The sequence below is a fragment of the Lepidochelys kempii genome, chromosome 8 (assembly GCF_965140285.1).
Source record: "Lepidochelys kempii isolate rLepKem1 chromosome 8, rLepKem1.hap1, whole genome shotgun sequence".
In the NCBI taxonomy this organism is placed as follows: Eukaryota; Metazoa; Chordata; order Testudines; family Cheloniidae; genus Lepidochelys; species Lepidochelys kempii.
Window position 1 is genome coordinate 104,609,358 of NC_136387.1, and position 18,354 is coordinate 104,627,711.

The window sequence follows — 18,354 nt, forward strand, 5'->3', positions numbered from 1 at the left end:
AGGTTCCACATTTAAAAAAAAAATAGTTGTCAGGATTTTGTGTGTCTGAGTGAGTTAGTGTGTGAGCTTCTGTTGGAAGCTGTTTTACAAATTTAACTATAGAATTCCTACTGCCTAGATGTACTGTATTATCTTCTATCTAAAATGATAATCTGAGTCCAGCTTCTTTTGTCAGATATATTGCATAAGCCATGAGACTTGTGTTCCTAGTACACACCATTTGATTCTTGTCTTGAAAGAAAAGGGAGTATAAATTCTTCATAGCCTGTTTTAGATATCTGGGTTGGTTGAAATGTTAGTGTATGTATTTGCCACAAAGGTCAACTTTTTTAACTGAGCAAAAATGTTGCAATAATAAATGTTATTACCAGCAATATATCATCAATCTTCGTTTCACAAAGGACAAAATAAATTTTCAAGCTCTCGGAACTTGTGCAGGAGTAGCCGCTGGAGTCTAGGATCTAAATGTCCTGGAAGACCACAATCGCATATCAGGCTTCATTGTTTTGTGAATGAAGCTGTAACTCTGTGTGGTGCAGCTCAATGGCCTTAGTTTAATCAAGTGTATTTCAGAGTTCGCCTGCATAATGTCAGTCACTTCTTGAACAGATGTATTTCTGACCTTTTAACGGTTTTTAAATATGAATGACCTATTTACAGATTTTCTTTTAAGTAGTTGCCCTTAGGAGAGAAGAGTCAGCAGTTTTATAGACTGGATATCCAAAAATCTCTTTCTGATCTCACCATAGTTTTGCATTATATGAACCAGAGAGTATTCACATTTTCACTTTTTTCCCCATGATAAAGATAGATATCATATGGGGCAAGAGCAGTGGAACAGCAGATTTTATGGAGCAAGTTCCATTTTTTTCCTCCCAGTTACAGAAAACAGATTTTCACAGCTCAGCTTATGCAAAGTCCCTTATCTATATTGTTTTTCTTGGGTTGCCTGTAATTTACCAGTCAGCTGTTAGACAAAAGAACAGTAAGGATCATTCATTTCTTCAAAAGCAGCTTAGCTTAACTAGTACTACGTGTCCCTTGCATCATTTTGCTTTTAAATACAGAAGTGTTTTAGGATATAAAAGGTCATTATTTCTACAAATCAACCTTCACGAGGTTCCTCTGTCACATCCAGAATGGTCGCATTTACTGAAATCATGCATTTCTGCTCACACACTTTTTTGTGGGGGGGGAATAAGAGAGTGTGTGGAAGAATTCCTCTGTCAGCCATTAACACAACTTAATAGTCAACATGTTTTTTACCTCTAAGTGATCAAATTGTAAATGATACAACTGCAAATGGTTGTATTATGAAGCACACACCTCGTATGACAATGATATGGAATCAACTGTACACTTCTGGAGTCTATATAGTTGTAAAAAGTCAGGCTTTAATTTAACTTTCTAATGGGAGACAGTATTACATTCTGCTTTACTAGTCTTCATTCACATTTTGCCACACCCAGGGTGACCGCTGCTACACAAATTGCCCGTTTGTGGTGAACACAAGGAGTTTAACCTGGAGGGATGGGGGAGGTGAGGTGTGCAAATGAGATTCTGATTGCACTCCTGTAACCTAAGGTTGAATGTTTAGCATGCTATTCTCTTCATTGTGCTTAAAAACTAAGAATGATAGGTGCTTTTGGAGTACCCATACTAGGACATGGACAAGGACCCCAATGTGGTAGGTGCTATACAAACACACCACAGAGAGATGGTCCCAGCCCCAAAGAGCTTACCGTCTAAGTAGTTGATTACAGTCTGAGTGTTTTGAAATCAAATGATGAAATAGTCATTCAGGGTAAAATGTTCACTTGCCCTATGTGACGGTGCAAGAGAATGTGGGAGCATAAGATGCTTCTCTTCTCCCCACACCTTTCAATAGCAGCTAGCACAAAGTAGCCAGTCCAGAAGGGGAAGTAATTTGCTATTTGTATTGGCTTGTAGCTGATTACTCAGCTTGGCTGTCCGTCCCTGAGTAAGTACGAAGCAAGATAATTAATTGTGACTTTGACCCCTTTCCTTTCCCCTGGTGACATAGCTATATGTTGTCCTTTCCTCAAGGCTTGGAGAAAATGAGACAATTTACCCCTTTAGTGAGTAATTTTCCACTTGAGTCTGAGTCTTGTCTCCTGAGCTCTATTGAACTGAGCATTCAAAATATTGTACCATAGCCCCTCACCCTTCTGTTAAGCTAGGATTTTAAATGTTCCGACCTGAGATGTACAGTTTTCACCACACTGATCCTTGCTTGTTTCTAATGCTTGAACATTGAACCACCTTCTCTTTTTACTTCTGTTGTTTTTATTTATATATTTTAAAAAACCTTTGTTCTGTATTTTGTAGGTTTATGGGTGTCTGTGTACATCAAGGACAACTGCATGCACTGACTGAGGTAAGACTGTTTATGTTCAGTACTGAACTGTTTGTTTTGTGTACTCCCCTGGGTCCAGATTCTACATTTTGTTGAGTAGCAGTTACTTATGCAAGTAGTCCCACTGGCTTTGATAGGATCACTTACTGTAAATGTTACAGAATCAGGCTTCTTAATTATGTTTCAGTAATAGACTCCTAACACCCAGCTTTCAAACACTGACCCTTAATTGGATGAAAAATCAACATTTAGGTATGTAAAATGGCCATTAACAGAGTATCCAAAAGAGTATCTAGGCCAAGACTATAACAGGGTTCAAAAAATAACTAGATAAGTTCATGGAGGATAGGTCCATCAATGACTATTAGCCAGGATGGGCAGGGATGTTGTCCTTAGCCTCTGTTTGCCAGAAGCTGGGAATGGGGGACAGGGAATGAATAGATCACTTGATAATTACCTGTTCTGTTCACATAAATTGGAGCACAGAACACTCGCCCTGGGAGAGTTGGGAGTTGACTAACTTGTATGATAAAGTATCTTCTACTAAACTAGGTACTGTAATAAAACTAGACATGAAGTCATATTTGGAGGATAAGTTTCTACATGAGATGTTGCAGTTTTTTCTTTACATGATACTGTGTTTTAAAAAAGAAACTGGTACCACATTTCATGTGGTGGGGGAGACATAGCAATCCTCATAATTCAGGTTTGCTCCTTTCACACACTGATTTTGTTGTGCTGTGCATATGATGTATACAAGAAAAGTACTTGACTTTTTTTCCCCAGTGACAAAATTTTCACAGGATATTGTTTCATTATGACATTTTGTTGAGTGTCTTGATAAACTCCCACAAATAACTAGGTTTTTTATATGAATAATAGAACAAAAGTTTTCTGCTTAGCAATCTTGCATGAATGTCAGTGCTTTTAGAATATTTTTTTACAGGACAAAAAGTATTTAAAACTGCCTAATATGAAAACGTGCAAAAAGCCACAATACTGTCAATGTAACTTTATTTGTAACTTTGTTTTGCTTAAAAATGTATGTTGCTTTTTAAAAAAGGTATGAGTGAGATCACCTTTAATTATTATTTACCAGAAGGAATCTGCCCACCATAACCATTTGTGAAATATTTTTTATAGAATGCAGCCAGTTATTAGAGAGAAAAAAACATTTCAAGAGGTTAATATGCATGATTCCATTAATGATTAAAATGGGGAGGAATATCTAATAATACTTTGTCCTGTCATGAGTGCAGGGGACTAGACTAGATGACCTCTCAAGATCCCTTTCTGTCATGTGATTCTATGATTGCCCTTTATCCAAAGGGACTTGGCATGCATGCCTTGGAGTCTCTGTAGAAAGGGAAGATTGGGTAATCGTGTGTAAAACAATAGTAACAAATAGAGAACATAACAGGGCCAGTCAAAGGCATGCCCACAGTTTGCTGCTTGCCCAGTTTGCATGTGTAGTCCAGACTTGAATGGATATACACATTGGCTTTGAAGGTCAGAATTCATTGGGGGTGAATGGGGTAAAGGAGGGACAGGATGAGTTCACACCTTTGTTGCTCTTTGGCTGAAGCACATTAGCAGACTTTAACAGCTGTATTTTCACAATGGAAAAGAGATGTTTTTAAAATGAAAACTTAGACTTTTCAGAAAATTGCAGGATGCAGCAGATTTATGAGAAGACCTTCAAAATGTGAGATGGACAGTTTTCTCAATCTTTGTGATATTCTCCAGTACCCAGCAAAGTTGTTTTAAGAATTTTTTCTCTGTGTGCTTAAGTAAAACTCCTTCATGCCCATTACCTGATCATTAGTGCTTGTCTCTTTTGGGGTCTTTGATCAGGCTAAGCAGGGAGAATACCCCCTCCCTGCCCCTAAACATGTCCAAAAAGTAATTGGACTTCATTATGCTCTACTAAAATCTTAGCAGATACTACTGAGCATGCTCAGAAATGACATTTTCCTCCCAGATGCTTATCATTTTAAACACCTCTTCAAAAAGCAAACAAGCGAACAAAAACCCAAGAGAAACTTCCTATGGAGTAGTAGCTAAATTTGCAGATGCTTGCTTTCTTCAGCAATTTCTGAATTCTTGGCAAGCGAAATAGGCAACCTTTGTTTCCTCTGTTTTTGGTCACCAGTAATTCAAAATAATAGAAGAGAGAATCCTCAGTCTTTCACAAAACTTTACCTTTGGATTGAGGCAAAAAATGATGTTTCAGACCCAAGCAGAATGTTTTAGAGTTATGACCAGACAGAATAGGGGAGCTATGATGAAATGTTGTATCTAATTTTAATTATAGTGTTTGCTACAGCCCAAGTGAGAACTCAGGTAAATTTAATTTACAGCCAAAATAATAAAATTGCTACATATGGGCATTTGGTCATGGAAGCAGTGAGCATGTGCAGGCATTCATTTAATACAGTAGCTCTTTTGTGGTGTATTAGTTCATATTTGTACAGTGCTCTGAAAATGTAAAGTGCTATATAAGTTCTGAGTAATATCAGTATATAAATTCTGAGTCCAAGTTTTGCCAGTTATACTGTCATTCCCCCTTCTGGAATATTGTGAACAGTACTGGTCATATAGCTTAAAGGAGTTTCTGGGGCTTGGGGAACAGGGGCAGAAGTGAACGGCTAAGGGAATTGGTGGTAGGATACATATTCTTTACCTCTAGTGCCACCAGTTTCAATACAGCCCATGGTGACAGTAGTAACCAAAATTAAACTACCATCTGGTGGCTCTTCACTAGGTTATATGAAATAAATTGGTGTCATTCCATTTTCTGGTTAATGGATTCCATCAACCAGAAAATGGAATCAACCAGCTTGGTTGATTCTAACCTCTGTCCTTATTGGCATTCTCAGGAGAGCTGTCCAGGACTGAATTGGACGCAGAGGTTGAACTATGTTATCTCAATAGGCCACTGCTTTCTAGGGCATGGTTGAGGCAGTGAAAGCAGAATCTTCCATTACTGCAGCCTAGGGTTTCCACTTTTCTAATAGCTGGTAACCAGACTCCCAAGGCCCCACTGCTGCTCCGCCTCTTCCCCCGCAGATTAAAAAAAACTGGACATCAGGACTTGTCAAATGGCACTTGGACACAAAAACTGAAACTCAGACTGTGTGGGTGAAAACTGGATGGGTGGCAACCCTACTGCAACCTGTGCTGGACCTGTTCTTTGGATAGATGGAGGCCTTCGGACTCTGACAGCACTGAAGATTTTTCTAAATTAATTAAATCTATTTCCAGACTATGAAAGCTGCTTAAAAATAAATTAAAATTTGTTGACATGAAATCTGTGTAGTACAGAGGACCTACGCTTTTACTGTGGTTGGGAACAATGATGTTTTCAGAAGGATAACAGTCTGGAAAAGAGAGAGTCTGGAGAAGAGAAGACTGAGAGGGGACATAACAATTTTCAAGTATGTACAAGTTGTTACAAGGAGGAGGAAGAAAATTGTTTTTCTTAACCTCTGGGGATAGGACAAGAAGCAGTGGGCTTAAATTGCAGCAGGGGAGGTTTAGGTTGGACATCAGAAAAAACTTCCTGTCAGGGTGGTTAAACACTGGAATAAATTGTGTAGGGATGTTGTGGAGTTTCTATCATTGGAGATTTTTAAGAGCAGGTCTCAGTGGTTTGAGCATTGGCCTGCTAAACCCAGGGTTGTGAGTTCAATCCTTGAGGGGGCCATTTAGGAATCTGGGGCAAAAATTGGGGATCGGTCCTGCTTTGAGCAGGGGGTTGGACTAGATGACCTCCTGAGATCCCTTCCAACCCTGATATTCTATGATTCTATGAAACACCTGTCAGGGATTGTCTAGATAATACTTGGTCCTGCCACAAGTGCAGGGGACTGGACTAGATGGCCTCTCGAGGTCCCTTCCAGTTCTGTGATTCTGGAGATTTAAAATTAACATCTGAACAAAGAATTTAATTTATTTTTGTATGTATTTGTTCCTGTGACAAATAGTAATCTGAAGAAAGCTGAGGCCTTCTAGCAAATGTAGTGTATTGTACATGAATTTTCTTGAGGCATGCAAATACCATCAAGAGGGAGGAAAGTAGCCATAAAATCCATTCGACTAGCTCTGAGAATTTTAGAGGTCGTCATCTGGCTGTTCAGGATTTGTGTTACCGGTATCTAGCACTTTACTCCTGGCAGGTGGCAAGTAGAGTGTTACATTTAACAAAACTTTTTCCACATGTCTGAGCATACAAGAATCTGAGCATGCTGAGATCTGCAGAACATAAGTTGTCTGCTTCTGGAAAGTGTTGATATTCTGGTGCTTGGTTTTGTTTTGTTTCTTTTCCTTTTGGCAGCATTTGTACTCGTTTTTAATTGTCCCCCTCAGAAATGGGTTTTGTTTGAAAACTGTCTGGCCAAGAAACAGCTTAATGCATGGGGTTTCCAAAATATGAAAGTGGAATTAATTGGACTGGACTGGGACTCTGGATATGTTATAGTTCCACAGCATAATCAATATTGAATGTGTTCAGTGTGCTATTCAGACTGGAAGCTGCGGCATCTCTCTCTTTTGAGCAGTAATACAGTATGTACCCTTGCAAACACACCATTAAAAACATTTGGAAAGTGGAACTGATGCTTTAATACAACAGGGCTGTAGTGTGCAAAGGGGGACATCTGGATTTGCTTCATTCAGTAGATAGCAGCCACTCATTAAGTGTTCACTGTCCTTGTACAACTTTTTCCTTCAAGTCCCTCTGAGGAGGCTCTGAGTAAGGGACCAGTAAGATTTTTGTAAAATGCTTTTCATGCTGAAGATATATGAAACCATTTTACACACAGTCTGAGTTTTATATATTCGTGGTGCAGAATTGTTGAAGGGAAACCAAAGCCCCAGCAGCCTTGTGTACGTCAGCTGAAAAAATATTGCTATAAACTTGGTTGGGACGTCCTGAGCTTGCAGTGTCTGCACAGTGCCATGCAAACAACACGCAAATGCCATCCCCAGATATTTTATAAGTGTTGATCGTGCTGGATGGTAGCAACACTGGGCTTGTTACCACCAGCCCAGTGTACCGAAATTTCTCTCCATTGTGGTGTTGCTACACTCATTCAGCCAGTCATTGTAATTCCATCCTCCAATGTCTGGGGAAATTCCCTGGAAGCCCGTACTGTTAGCATCCGTACTAGGCCCTATGCGTTAGGTGTTTCAGGAGTCCCAGATCCATTGAGGCAACCGTGGCTGTAAGATGCTGTGTATGTATCTGCTTACAGTCCTGAGGGAAAAACTGTGGGAGATGCTGAACAGGAAAAGTAGGGAAATAACCCTTCTAGTGCAGTTGATGTCCCTTCAGTGGTTCCCTGGCTGAGTGTAGATTCTACCTCTGCTCAGCAGTTCTTCACACCAATCACTTTGTGTAGTATGCTTTACAGATGTTGCACACTCAGGTTCCTGGAAGAGTGTTGAAGTGTGAAATGCTTCCTGAGTCCTCCACATGCTGCCGCACTGCTCTCTGCTGCAGTATGTGCTGGCAGCCTGCAGTATGGGAAGATGGGGTGTTAATGCGTGTAGGTATGCCAAAAAGCATTACATGGAAAATATATTAAGTGCTGCTATGGACATTTCTTTTGTTTAAAAAAAAAAAAACCCTAAAGGGATTGACTGAACCTGTGCAGAGTTTCAACTTAAGGAGGTGTTTTTTACAACTGGGTACTAAACCTCAGGAAAAACAGTTTACAATGCAAATACTTCCAGACACGTTAATTTTCAGCTCAGACAAGGGGATTCCTATTGGATTGTTCTGACACATTATATTTGAATAGCTTATTGAACAAGACACTGCTACTTTTACTCCCATCAATCATCTTCTGTCATTGTCTTGAGAAGGATGCTGTTATGTAGCAGTTCAGAATCTCCCCCCTCCTCCCCCTTGCTCTGTGGCTCCTTATTTTATATTTTGTGCTCATAATTCCAGCTAGTGCTAATGGAAGTTTCTATTGCTTTGGTAGGGAATTTTTTGTCTCCAGTGTGTCTGTTTGCATTGACTGGAAATTACTTTCCCTTCCCCATGCCCACTGTAGGCAAATTTTAAGTGCAATCAGTGGGATTTGAGGTCTCGGGGGGGTAGTTTTATTTATAGTACTTATAATATACTGCTGGAGCCAGGCCCTGATTGCGAGGAGAGAATGTAAAAAGCTCCTAGTTCCCAGAATTGTTGTTAACTTAAAAACTAAACATCTAATAGCCAAGGCGTCCATGCTGTTTTCTGCTTCCACGAGCAAAGATGAACCTGCAATTGATTATCCTCCTCAGGCATACTTCCACTTCCCCTTGAAAAAACGTTGAATGGGGTTTTGGCTCTGGTTTGGAGAGACAGCTAGGCAACAATTCCTTCTCCTTCACTCCAAATCCACAGGATACAGCGGAGTCATGACAGGTAATGCAATTCTTAGCAATCATTATGCATCTCGGGTGGCTTTGAAAGCCTGAGACTCTCAAAATTTTTTCGTTTCCTAATACACAAGGATTCCAAGAAAGATCTACAAGTATGAAAACCCCTGTGGGTCTGCACTAGTTCTGGGGCCATTCTGTGTGAGGGGTTCTAGAGCACATCAACATCCTTAATTTGCCCAGTGACCAGGGAGATTGGCATACATATTTGGATGTCCAGATTGACTGGATCTGTGACACTCTCAGGCTTTCTCTGCTGGCCACCCACATCACTACTGTGAAAGGACCTATCCACTGTGTTCCACTTTCAGACTCCCTCATCACTTAAACATACCCTCTCCCAGAACTCCATCCCAAGGTGAGTGCTTTCTGGTTTGCTGTTTAACTCTCTTCAGGAGGCACGTGGCAATTGTGAAGCATATAACTCACACAGAGACACTTTGCACAGATTCTAATACCATTGCTGTATTATACTTAGTCATATAAAGCACAAGACAGTAGTGATAATTTAGAAAACAATATGCATCCTAACTGTAATATCCCTCTCAGGCACACCCTTCCCTTGGGAGTCCTTGGGGACCATCTGGGCTCAGGCAGGCAAGAAGAGTTTCCCCTGCCTGCCTCAAGGCTGCATCAGCGCCTATCAGCTTGAACTGATGAAAGTGGCCAAAGATCCCTTATAGATCTGTTCTTCCCTTCAAGTCTTCTCTATCAGGTGACTCTCTTTCCAGCTTCCCCAGGTGACCAGAGACCCCTGCCAGGCGATTTTGTTGCCAAGGCAACCTCTTCTCAGACAAACCCAGCTCCTACCCAGGAGAACTATCTTATTCTCTAGAGCAATTCCATTTCTGTGGTAGAGTATTTCAAATCAATTACTCTCTCTTCTGTTCTGCTTTTACTATTTCAGCCCAATGTGGAGGCAAACAGACAGTAGAGAAGGTAAAAGGTTGCACATACAAAATGGAGTTTGCTGCTTGGCAGAGATACATACAGAGTTCATAATCTCACACAGAATTCATAGATCATACAAACAGATTCCCCTGTTGGTTACAGTCAGTTTGTAGAAAAGAAGTAGAATCCACAAGGGCCATCATTCTTGCTTAGTTCTGGAGGCACTTAGCATCACTGGATCTCCAGCACCCTTCCCTCCATGCCTGATAGCCAACTATTTACCAAACAGTCGAGGTTTGTGTTTTGGAGTATTTCCTCTGCAGTACCGAAGGAGCCTCTCCTTCAGGTTAGTATTAGTTCTCCAAAAGGGTGGCAGTGGTGTTTCTCCAATAGAAGAGAGTAGCAGTAGTTCCCTACTTCAGTGAGGTTAGCCCACAGTATTGCAATAATAATATAAAAAGAAAGCTAGGAGGTGGCAAAGGGTGGAGAGAAAAAAAGGGAGATTAAAATGGAAGTAGAGACACCCACATTTACCCTGTTAGAAATATAGTACTTGTCCGTAATGCACTGAAAGCTCCATTTCCAGCAAAACCAAAATGACAGAAGGGGAGGGTCCTTCACTTGACCCTTCAGTAAGATTAAACATCTAAATGTTACCCTTTTAAAACTGTCTTTTTTTTTCCCCTTCCCTGGTGAAGTTATATGCTGCTATGACACATTTTTGAACAGAACCCTGACTCATAAAATAGTCACATCAAAAAGCTACCATGTTACTGCAGTAAACACACATTCCTCGTTTGGCGTGAATTTTCTCTTTGGCTTGTGCAAATCGTCTTTTTCCAGTGATCCAAGTGCTTAGTAGTGAAATCTCTTGAGATATTTTAGCACATATTTCATGCAGCTAGTTTTAGTAACTGCCAAAGCCTTTTGAGAAACAGGAATCTAGTGTTTGGCAGTCATTATCCACAAGTAAAGGATGAGTTTTTGTAACTTTTATACATGGCATTGATTCTTTTCCTCCTGGCTGTGCTTGCCTACCGTCAGTCTGTACTGATATAAAGTTTGCAAACTAGAATTAAGACTCAGTTTGTGTATCTTACTGTCTTGTACTTTTAATTAGCCAAATGACTTGGAATCTCTAGTTTGAATATACTGGTTTGGGGGAGTTGATACCTTGTTTTCTATCTAGGTATTTATACCATGTATTCCTCAGTACAGTGTCTGAGCACTGGTTCACAGGGAAATGTTCTTCCATTTTCTTGTACATTTTCCCCACCAGTTTTGGTGCCCTGTCTTATTTGTTCTTATGAGCTGAGTTTTTAAATGAACATTTTTATTGTGTGTGCATATATATAGTTTTATAAACTGTGGTAGTTTTAGAGATTTGACCAGTGTGGCAGGATGTCTACCTTGGGGTGTCGTGGATTTTTGCAGTTGTTGTGGATTTAACTAATCCAAGCTCTCCCCTCCAGGAGGAAAGGGAAGATTGGCTATGGAAACTTTCTCTTGGAACTTTTTGCTGACTAAACTATGAGAATTTACCTGTTAAACTAAATCGAAAATGTTTAGGATTAAGGGAGTGAATTTTGGATTACAGTGTTCTAAAAGACAAATTCCCTTAAAAAGGCTAGGAATAGCATACAATGCTGCTGCCAGAGGGTCAGTTTGTCTCCTTTTTTTTTTTAAATGCCACCCAGTTCTGTGATGCCTCAGAGGAACTGCTGTACAAGTTCTGTAAAGAGTTCTTAAGTATGTGTAAAATTCTGTTGATTAAATTTGGGATTAAAATGATCCCTATGATCTACAAGCCAATGAACAGTGTGAGTTTTGGATTAATAGTGTCAGTCTTTATTTGCATACCCTATTTTTTCTTTGATTCAGTTCTTTCTAGGTTTCCTGTTAAAGTTGCAGTTACTGTTTGTGTTTTTATTTCTGTTTTTCACACAAAGGGAAACAGATAATCCCTGAACCTGGTACAGTAGCAATGGCACTGGTGGTTGGGTGTGTGTGGCATAGACCAGTATCTATAAGAAAACTAGGTCTCTTCAGATATGAACCTGAAAAGCCTGTGAATTCTGACACCAGGGTGATAGGTGTGACCTGAGAGAGGCAGGTATTTGTTAAAATAGTCTCTAGTGCAGTATGGCCATCTTGTATTGCGCCTCAGGTGGATTCCGGCCATAGGGCAAGTGTATCTAGTTCCAGGAGGATCATGCCTGTGCACTGGGAATCTTGTGGTGGCACAAAGTGGGAGTAGCTGCTCCTATTCTGCCACCTCTTCCTTCTGCTTCCAGCATAGGGCTGGAGGAAAGAGGGTTGTAGCAAGATTACTCTTATGTTGTGTCAATCCTCCACTGCTGTTTGGTTCCTCTGGGGTCATTAGGAGCTTGTGTAAGAGAGAGCAGCTCTCAGGCTGCTCTACCTCAGTACAGAGGGTTCACACTTGCACATAATGGCTCCAAGATCAGATGAGCGGTTTGGCTAGACCCCAGGGATTGGCCCTATGGCGAGATTAATGATAACTTTGCATGAAGCAGAATAGTTAATGTATCTCATGACAGCATTAGGATGGAATCCGGAGACTGCAGTTGAGAGACTCTTCTGCAAGCCGCACTAGGCCTTCCTCTACATCCACGTATGGGCCTGTCGCAATCTGGTCTTAAGTGAAGAAACGAGCAAATGAGATGACCACACAAAAAACGTGTGGGAGAGAAGGGCAAGAAATATGCTCACTTACAAGTTCTGAGGGTAATACACATTTCTAATGTTCAAAAGAGTAGCTGAGTCATTTAATCTCTCTGACTGTCTTCCCTGCTGTAAAATAGGATTAATGCCTCTTCCAGTGGTACTGGAAGAGTTATTTCATTGTTTTGCAAAGGGCTTTGCACTTCTAATAGCACTTTCCATCAGAGAATTTCAGTATTATGATTATTGCAGTAATTTTTTTTAAAGGAGCAATTTTTTTATGTTAGAATAAACGGATGTAAATGTTAGGACATCTTTAGTTCTTTAGTCTAGTCTTGTTTTATTTACAAACCTGAAGTTATTTAATTTTACTGCAGGAGTAGTAGTAAAGGGAAAATGAACCTACAAGTCATAATGCCTCTTTCACTAGGTACTTGCTAAGTCTGTCCTGTGTGAACGGTTGTACAATGTTGCTATAAAAATATACAGAATGTATTTCCATCTGCTGTCTGTGTTCTCCACTTCCTGACTAAGAGCCAGTATCGGTGCACAATATTTAAGATTAATCTGATTAAGTTTTGGCTAACAAAGAAAAGAGTCTTTAATAATTGATAGCTTTTTTTGATGCCTTTAGAAAGGTAGGTGTGACTCTTGAGATTTTTCTTGAGCCAATCAATCTGAAAAACGAAAAGGAGTACTTGTGGCACCTTAGAGACTAACAAATTTATTTGAGCATAAGCTTTCGTGAGCTACAGCTCACTTCGCTCATGAAAGCTTATGCTCAAATAAATTTGTTAGTCTCTAAGGTGCCACAAGTACTCCTTTTCTTTTTGCAGATACAGACTAACAGGGCTGCTACTGTGAAACCAATCAATCTGAAGTTTCTTTTAATTTCATTTTTGCATAAAAAATGCTGTTAACTTGATTTTCAAACCAAAGCTTATCTGAAAATTCCTTTTTGAGTATGTGGCAGTGTGGGTCCCACTATAAGTGTTCCTGCGTGTGAGAGGAGTGACTTTTTTCAATTGCAGTGCATCACTTTTTGACCTGGGGTAGAGTGATGCACTTTCTATATCCTGGAGTCCTCCCTCATACGCTTGCAGGAATGGATATATACTGCACTTTAGAAAGAGGAAAAGATTGCACTCCCCAGTGGCATCCCTGATCAGGCCCCTGCCATTGACAGGGTAGAATACCAAGAACAGCCAGACCTAATGCCAGAGCAGCAACATCATCCTGTTTCACCACCTAAATATCTTTCATCCTCGTTGCATGATGAAGACGTCCTCTTGGCATAGGTACCAGTGCCAGATAACTCCACGCTACTTATGAGAGAGAGAGAGATCTATATCTGTATCTCTGTCGTGCAAGAAACTCTCCTAGGTTGTTATACATATTGACAACATTTGGCCTGGGCAGGATCGGACTCCCAGTAAATGACGGACTGCTGGGGCCTGTCAAAAGCCGACCACAATACCACCAACCTTAAAGAAAGTAGAGAAGAGGTACTGAGTTCCTCAGAAAGGGTTCGAGTACTCCTGCTCCCACCCTGACGCACACTCCCTGGTTGTCGGCGTCCTTGACCCACTTGAGACAAAGAAAACTGTTGACATCACATGAGAGAGCCTGATTTTCATACCAAGAGAAAAACCCTCAGTACAGTAGGACTCCCCAGCTGTCTTTCTCCTTACTAACACACCCTGTTCTTGCAGCAAGTCAACACTGAGGGGACTGTCGGGAGCCACGTTAGACCCAGTTGACACAGCATGACTTTTGGAAGCCTCTCTGCCCTGTCCACCAGGTGTAGTCTGCCACGGGTCCTACAGAGATCATCGCCAATGGCAACTGATCCAGTTTGCCTCTTGACCCCCGTACCCATCCTCCTTCCCTCTCTTACAAAAAGAAGTGGCTTTGGTGCTTCGTCTAAGTACCATAGGGGAAGTATCACCAGAATTCTGGGGAAGAGCCTTCTATTCTAATATTTACTTATAGAATTATAGAAATGTAGAGCTAGAAGGGATCTCGAGAGGTCATATTGATCAATTCCTCCCCCCCAAAACACACACACACACACACACACACACACAGTCAGGGCCAAGTATGCCTAGACCATCCCTAACAGGTATTTGTCTAACGTATTCTTAAAAACCCCCAGAGACTGGAATTCCACAACCTCCCTTGATGTAACCTAATCAGTATGTAACTATCCTTATAGTTACAGTTTTTCCTAATATCAAACCTAAATCTCCCTTTCAACCGATGAATCCCATTACCTCTTGTCCTACTTTCAGTGGACAGAATCTGGAGAACAACTGACAACCTTCTTCTTTATCAGAGCACTTAGCATAGTTGAAGTCTGTTAGCAGGTCCCCCCTCAGTCATCTTTACTCAAGACTAACTATGCCCAGTTTTTTTAACCTTTCCTCATAGGTCAGGTTTGTGTTGCTCTCCTCTGGACTCTCTAATTTGTACACATCTTTCTGAAATTTGTGACTTTTGGAACTGGACACAGTACTTCAGCTGAGGCCCTACCAGTACCAAATAGAGGAGGACAAATAACTCCTGTTTCACATATGACACTCCTGTTAATACATCCCAGAATATTAGCCTTTTTCACAGCTGCATCACCCTGTTTACTCATATTCAGGTTGTGATTCACTATAACCCCCAGATCCTTTTCAGCAGTATTATGGCCTAGACACGTACTCACCATTTTGTAGTTGTTTGATTTTTTTCCTTCCTAAGTGAAGTGTTCTGCATTTGTCTTTATTGAATTTCATCTTGTTGAAATCAGACCAATTCTCCTGTTTATCTAGGTCCTTTTGAATTCTAATCCTGTCCTCCAAAAGCTTGCAACCCCTCCCTGCTTGGTACCATCTGCATATTTTATAAGCATGCTCTCCACTACATTATTCAAGTCATTAATGAAAATGTTGAATATACCAACCCAGGACAGACCCCTGTGAACCCCACTAGATACTCACTCCCAATTTGACAGCACACCACTGATAACTACTCCTTGAGTACAATCTTTCAACCAGTTGTGCACCCACCTTATAGTAATTTTCATCTAAACCACGTTTCCCTAATTTGCTTATGAGACTGTCATGGGAGACTGTGTCAAATCCTTTCTCAAATCAAGAGTTATCACATTTAATGCTTCCCTCCTAACCACTGAGCTAGTAATCCTGTCAAAGGAGGACATTAGGATGGTTTGGCATGATTTGTTCTTGAAAAATCCATGCTGGCTTTTCCTTATGACCCTACTATCCGCCAGGCGCTTATAAATGGATTGTTTAATAATTTGTTCTAGTATTTTTTGAGGTATTGAGGTTAGGCTGCCTGGTCTATAATTCCGCAGGTCCTCTTTGTTCCCCTGTGTAAAGAGAGGCACTATGTTTGCCCTTCTCCAGTCCTGTGGACCTCTCCCCCTTCTCCATGAATTCTCAGAAATAATTGCCAGTGGTTACGAAATTGCTTCACCTAGGCTTTTAAGTACCTAGGATGAATTTCATCAGGCCTTCTTGACTTGTATATATCTAATTCAACTAAATATTTTAACCTGTTCTTTCCCTGTTTTGCCTTGCTTTCCTTCACCTTGTTCTTAATATTAATTGTGTTGCATGTCTGCTCACCATTAATGTTTTTAGTAGAGACTGAAGCAAAATGGGTATTTTAAACACCTCAACCTTCTTGATAACATCCATTATTAGCTCCCTTGGTTTCCTCTCCAAGTAGTGGACTACACCCCAAGTTCATACCTTAGATAGTCTCATAATAAATTAATTAACTTGCCAGTCATCTTCCTGAAACTGCACTCGACAGTGGGAGAAAAGGAGCTATGTACCTTGAATGTTTCAAGAGCTCTGCTTTATTACCTTAGCAGAGGTAAGCCTTTAAGGCTGTTTTCCCCACCTCTTTTGGCCGTATCCAGACAGTCAAATAGTGATTCGGTGAATACAGCTGAAATTCCTCATTCCCGTCATTCAGAGGGGATGCTGCTTGCCAGCCACCTGCACTGGGATACTCATTATGTACTCAAAAAAAGGTACTAGACCTATGGACGGAAGTTATTTTCAGATTCCAAAAGCTTCTTTTAAAACAAGAACACCCTATTAAATTTTTGTTTTGAGGAAGCATGTGTAATCTGCATGTTTTTGTCCATTTGGAAAATCAGTGCAGGGTGTGAATTATATAATTACTCTTGTTCCCCTTAACAGCACTTGTAAATATCAAGGAGGTGAGTTACCATTGCTTCATTATTTATCTCACAAGAGGTACTGGCATGAGACAGTGTTTGGGGAAGTTTGTTACAAAAAAGACTGAAAAAGAACACTTTGGCTGACTTAACTACTTGCCACGTTTTTTCTTCAGAGGGATGGACAGTATCCTTGTCCCTCATTTCCTCTCACCATTAACTGAGCAGTGTTTGAGTGGCCCCAAGTGAAGTTAGTGTAGCTATTCGGGGATCTAAGCCATGCTGGATTTTTTTAGGGAGGGCAAGGGGGAAGTGGAGGTTCTTACTAAAAATATGATAATTAACAATATGTATTCCCCTGTTTTTTTAGATAAGTATTGAAGCAATGTACTAGTACATGAGAACTTGAGTGAAATTGACAAAAGAAAAAAGTGAAGGTGACTAATCTGTGTGTTCACTGAGAAATGCAAACATTAAATCTAAACGTGATATATGTAAATTAGATTTGAAAACATCTACTCCATTAAATTATTGATTATTAATTTGTATTCTACCACCTAGGAGCCCTAGTCATGGATCCAGGACCCCATTGTACTGGGCACTGTACAAATTGGACAAAAAGCTCTGCCTGAAGGAGCTGTCACTCTAAGCATAAAACAAGAGGAAAACTGATATAGACAGACCTACAAGAAAGTACAAAGAAACAGTGAGGAAAATATTGGTCAGCATGGTAGGCAGTGGCCTCAGGGCACCCATGGCCTAACTGGTGTCAAGTTTTTGTGTGTGTGAAGGCATCATGGCAAAGGAGAGATTTGAAGGAGAACAATGAAGTAGTGTTGCTGATGGTTTTTGGGAAGAGACTCCCAAACTTGTGCGACAACATGGGGGAAAAACACACAGGTGATTGTTTGAAAATCTGGCCCCATGAGCTGATCGCATGTGGGAGCTGACATCTTGATACTGAGTGAGGATGATGGGTAGGGTGAGGGTAGGCTGTGAAGGACCTTGAAAGTGCACACAAGTAGCGTATGTTTGATGTGATGGAGAAGGGGGAGCCAGTGGAGATATGCAAAGAGGGGTGACACAGTCAAAGTGATGGGTTAGATAGAAAAATGATCTTTGCAGTGGCCTTCTGAGTGGATATAAACAAGGCAAGATTGCTTTTGTCACGGTGAGAGTTGTGTGGATGGATGGGAAGGGCTGTATCTTAGAGATGTTATGCAGAGAGTATCTGTTATGCAAAATTTAGGCACATCCTGGATGTGAAGACCTAAAGAGAGGTCAGAGTTGAAGATGGTGCCCAGGTTACAGGCCTGAGTGACCGGCAGGATGATGGTGTTTGTCACAGTGGTTGAGAAAGGAAGTAGTGAGGGGAGGATTTAAGGAACGTTAGGAGCTCTGTTTTAGCAATGTTGACGGCTAGACATTCACAAGAGGATGTCATGGCTAGGATTGTAGTTTGGACAGAAGGAGACAGTTCTGGAGTAGATCAGTAGATCTGTGAGTTGTCAGGATAAGCTGATAGTTAAATTTGGGTTTACAGATGAGATTACCCAGAGAGAAGGTGTAGAGGGAGAAGAGACTTGGACCAAGGACAGAGTCCAGGGCAATTCCCACAGAAAACTGCAATAGGGACAAAGCGGGTTGTCTAAAGGATACGCCGAAGCTAGAGAGATAGGAGAACCAGGAGAGGACAATCACGGGAGCCACAGGCGGACAAGATTTCAAGAAGAATATGTTCAACTGTCGAAGCCAGCTGACAGGTTGATGA

At 40.8% G+C, this 18,354-nt stretch overlaps 1 protein-coding gene across 5 annotated transcripts in view; it reads left to right on the forward strand.

The window, feature by feature from the left end:
- The window catches only part of TESK2 (testis associated actin remodelling kinase 2), a 121,570-nt gene that overhangs the window by 44,505 nt on the left and 58,711 nt on the right, over nucleotides 1-18,354 (forward strand). For all 5 annotated transcript variants that reach the window (XM_073357891.1, XM_073357890.1, XM_073357892.1 and 2 more), the window contains one exon: nucleotides 2,350-2,398. In XM_073357891.1, the coding sequence (XP_073213992.1) occupies nucleotides 2,350-2,398 (49 nt within the window). The remainder of the gene's footprint in view (nucleotides 1-2,349; nucleotides 2,399-18,354) is intronic.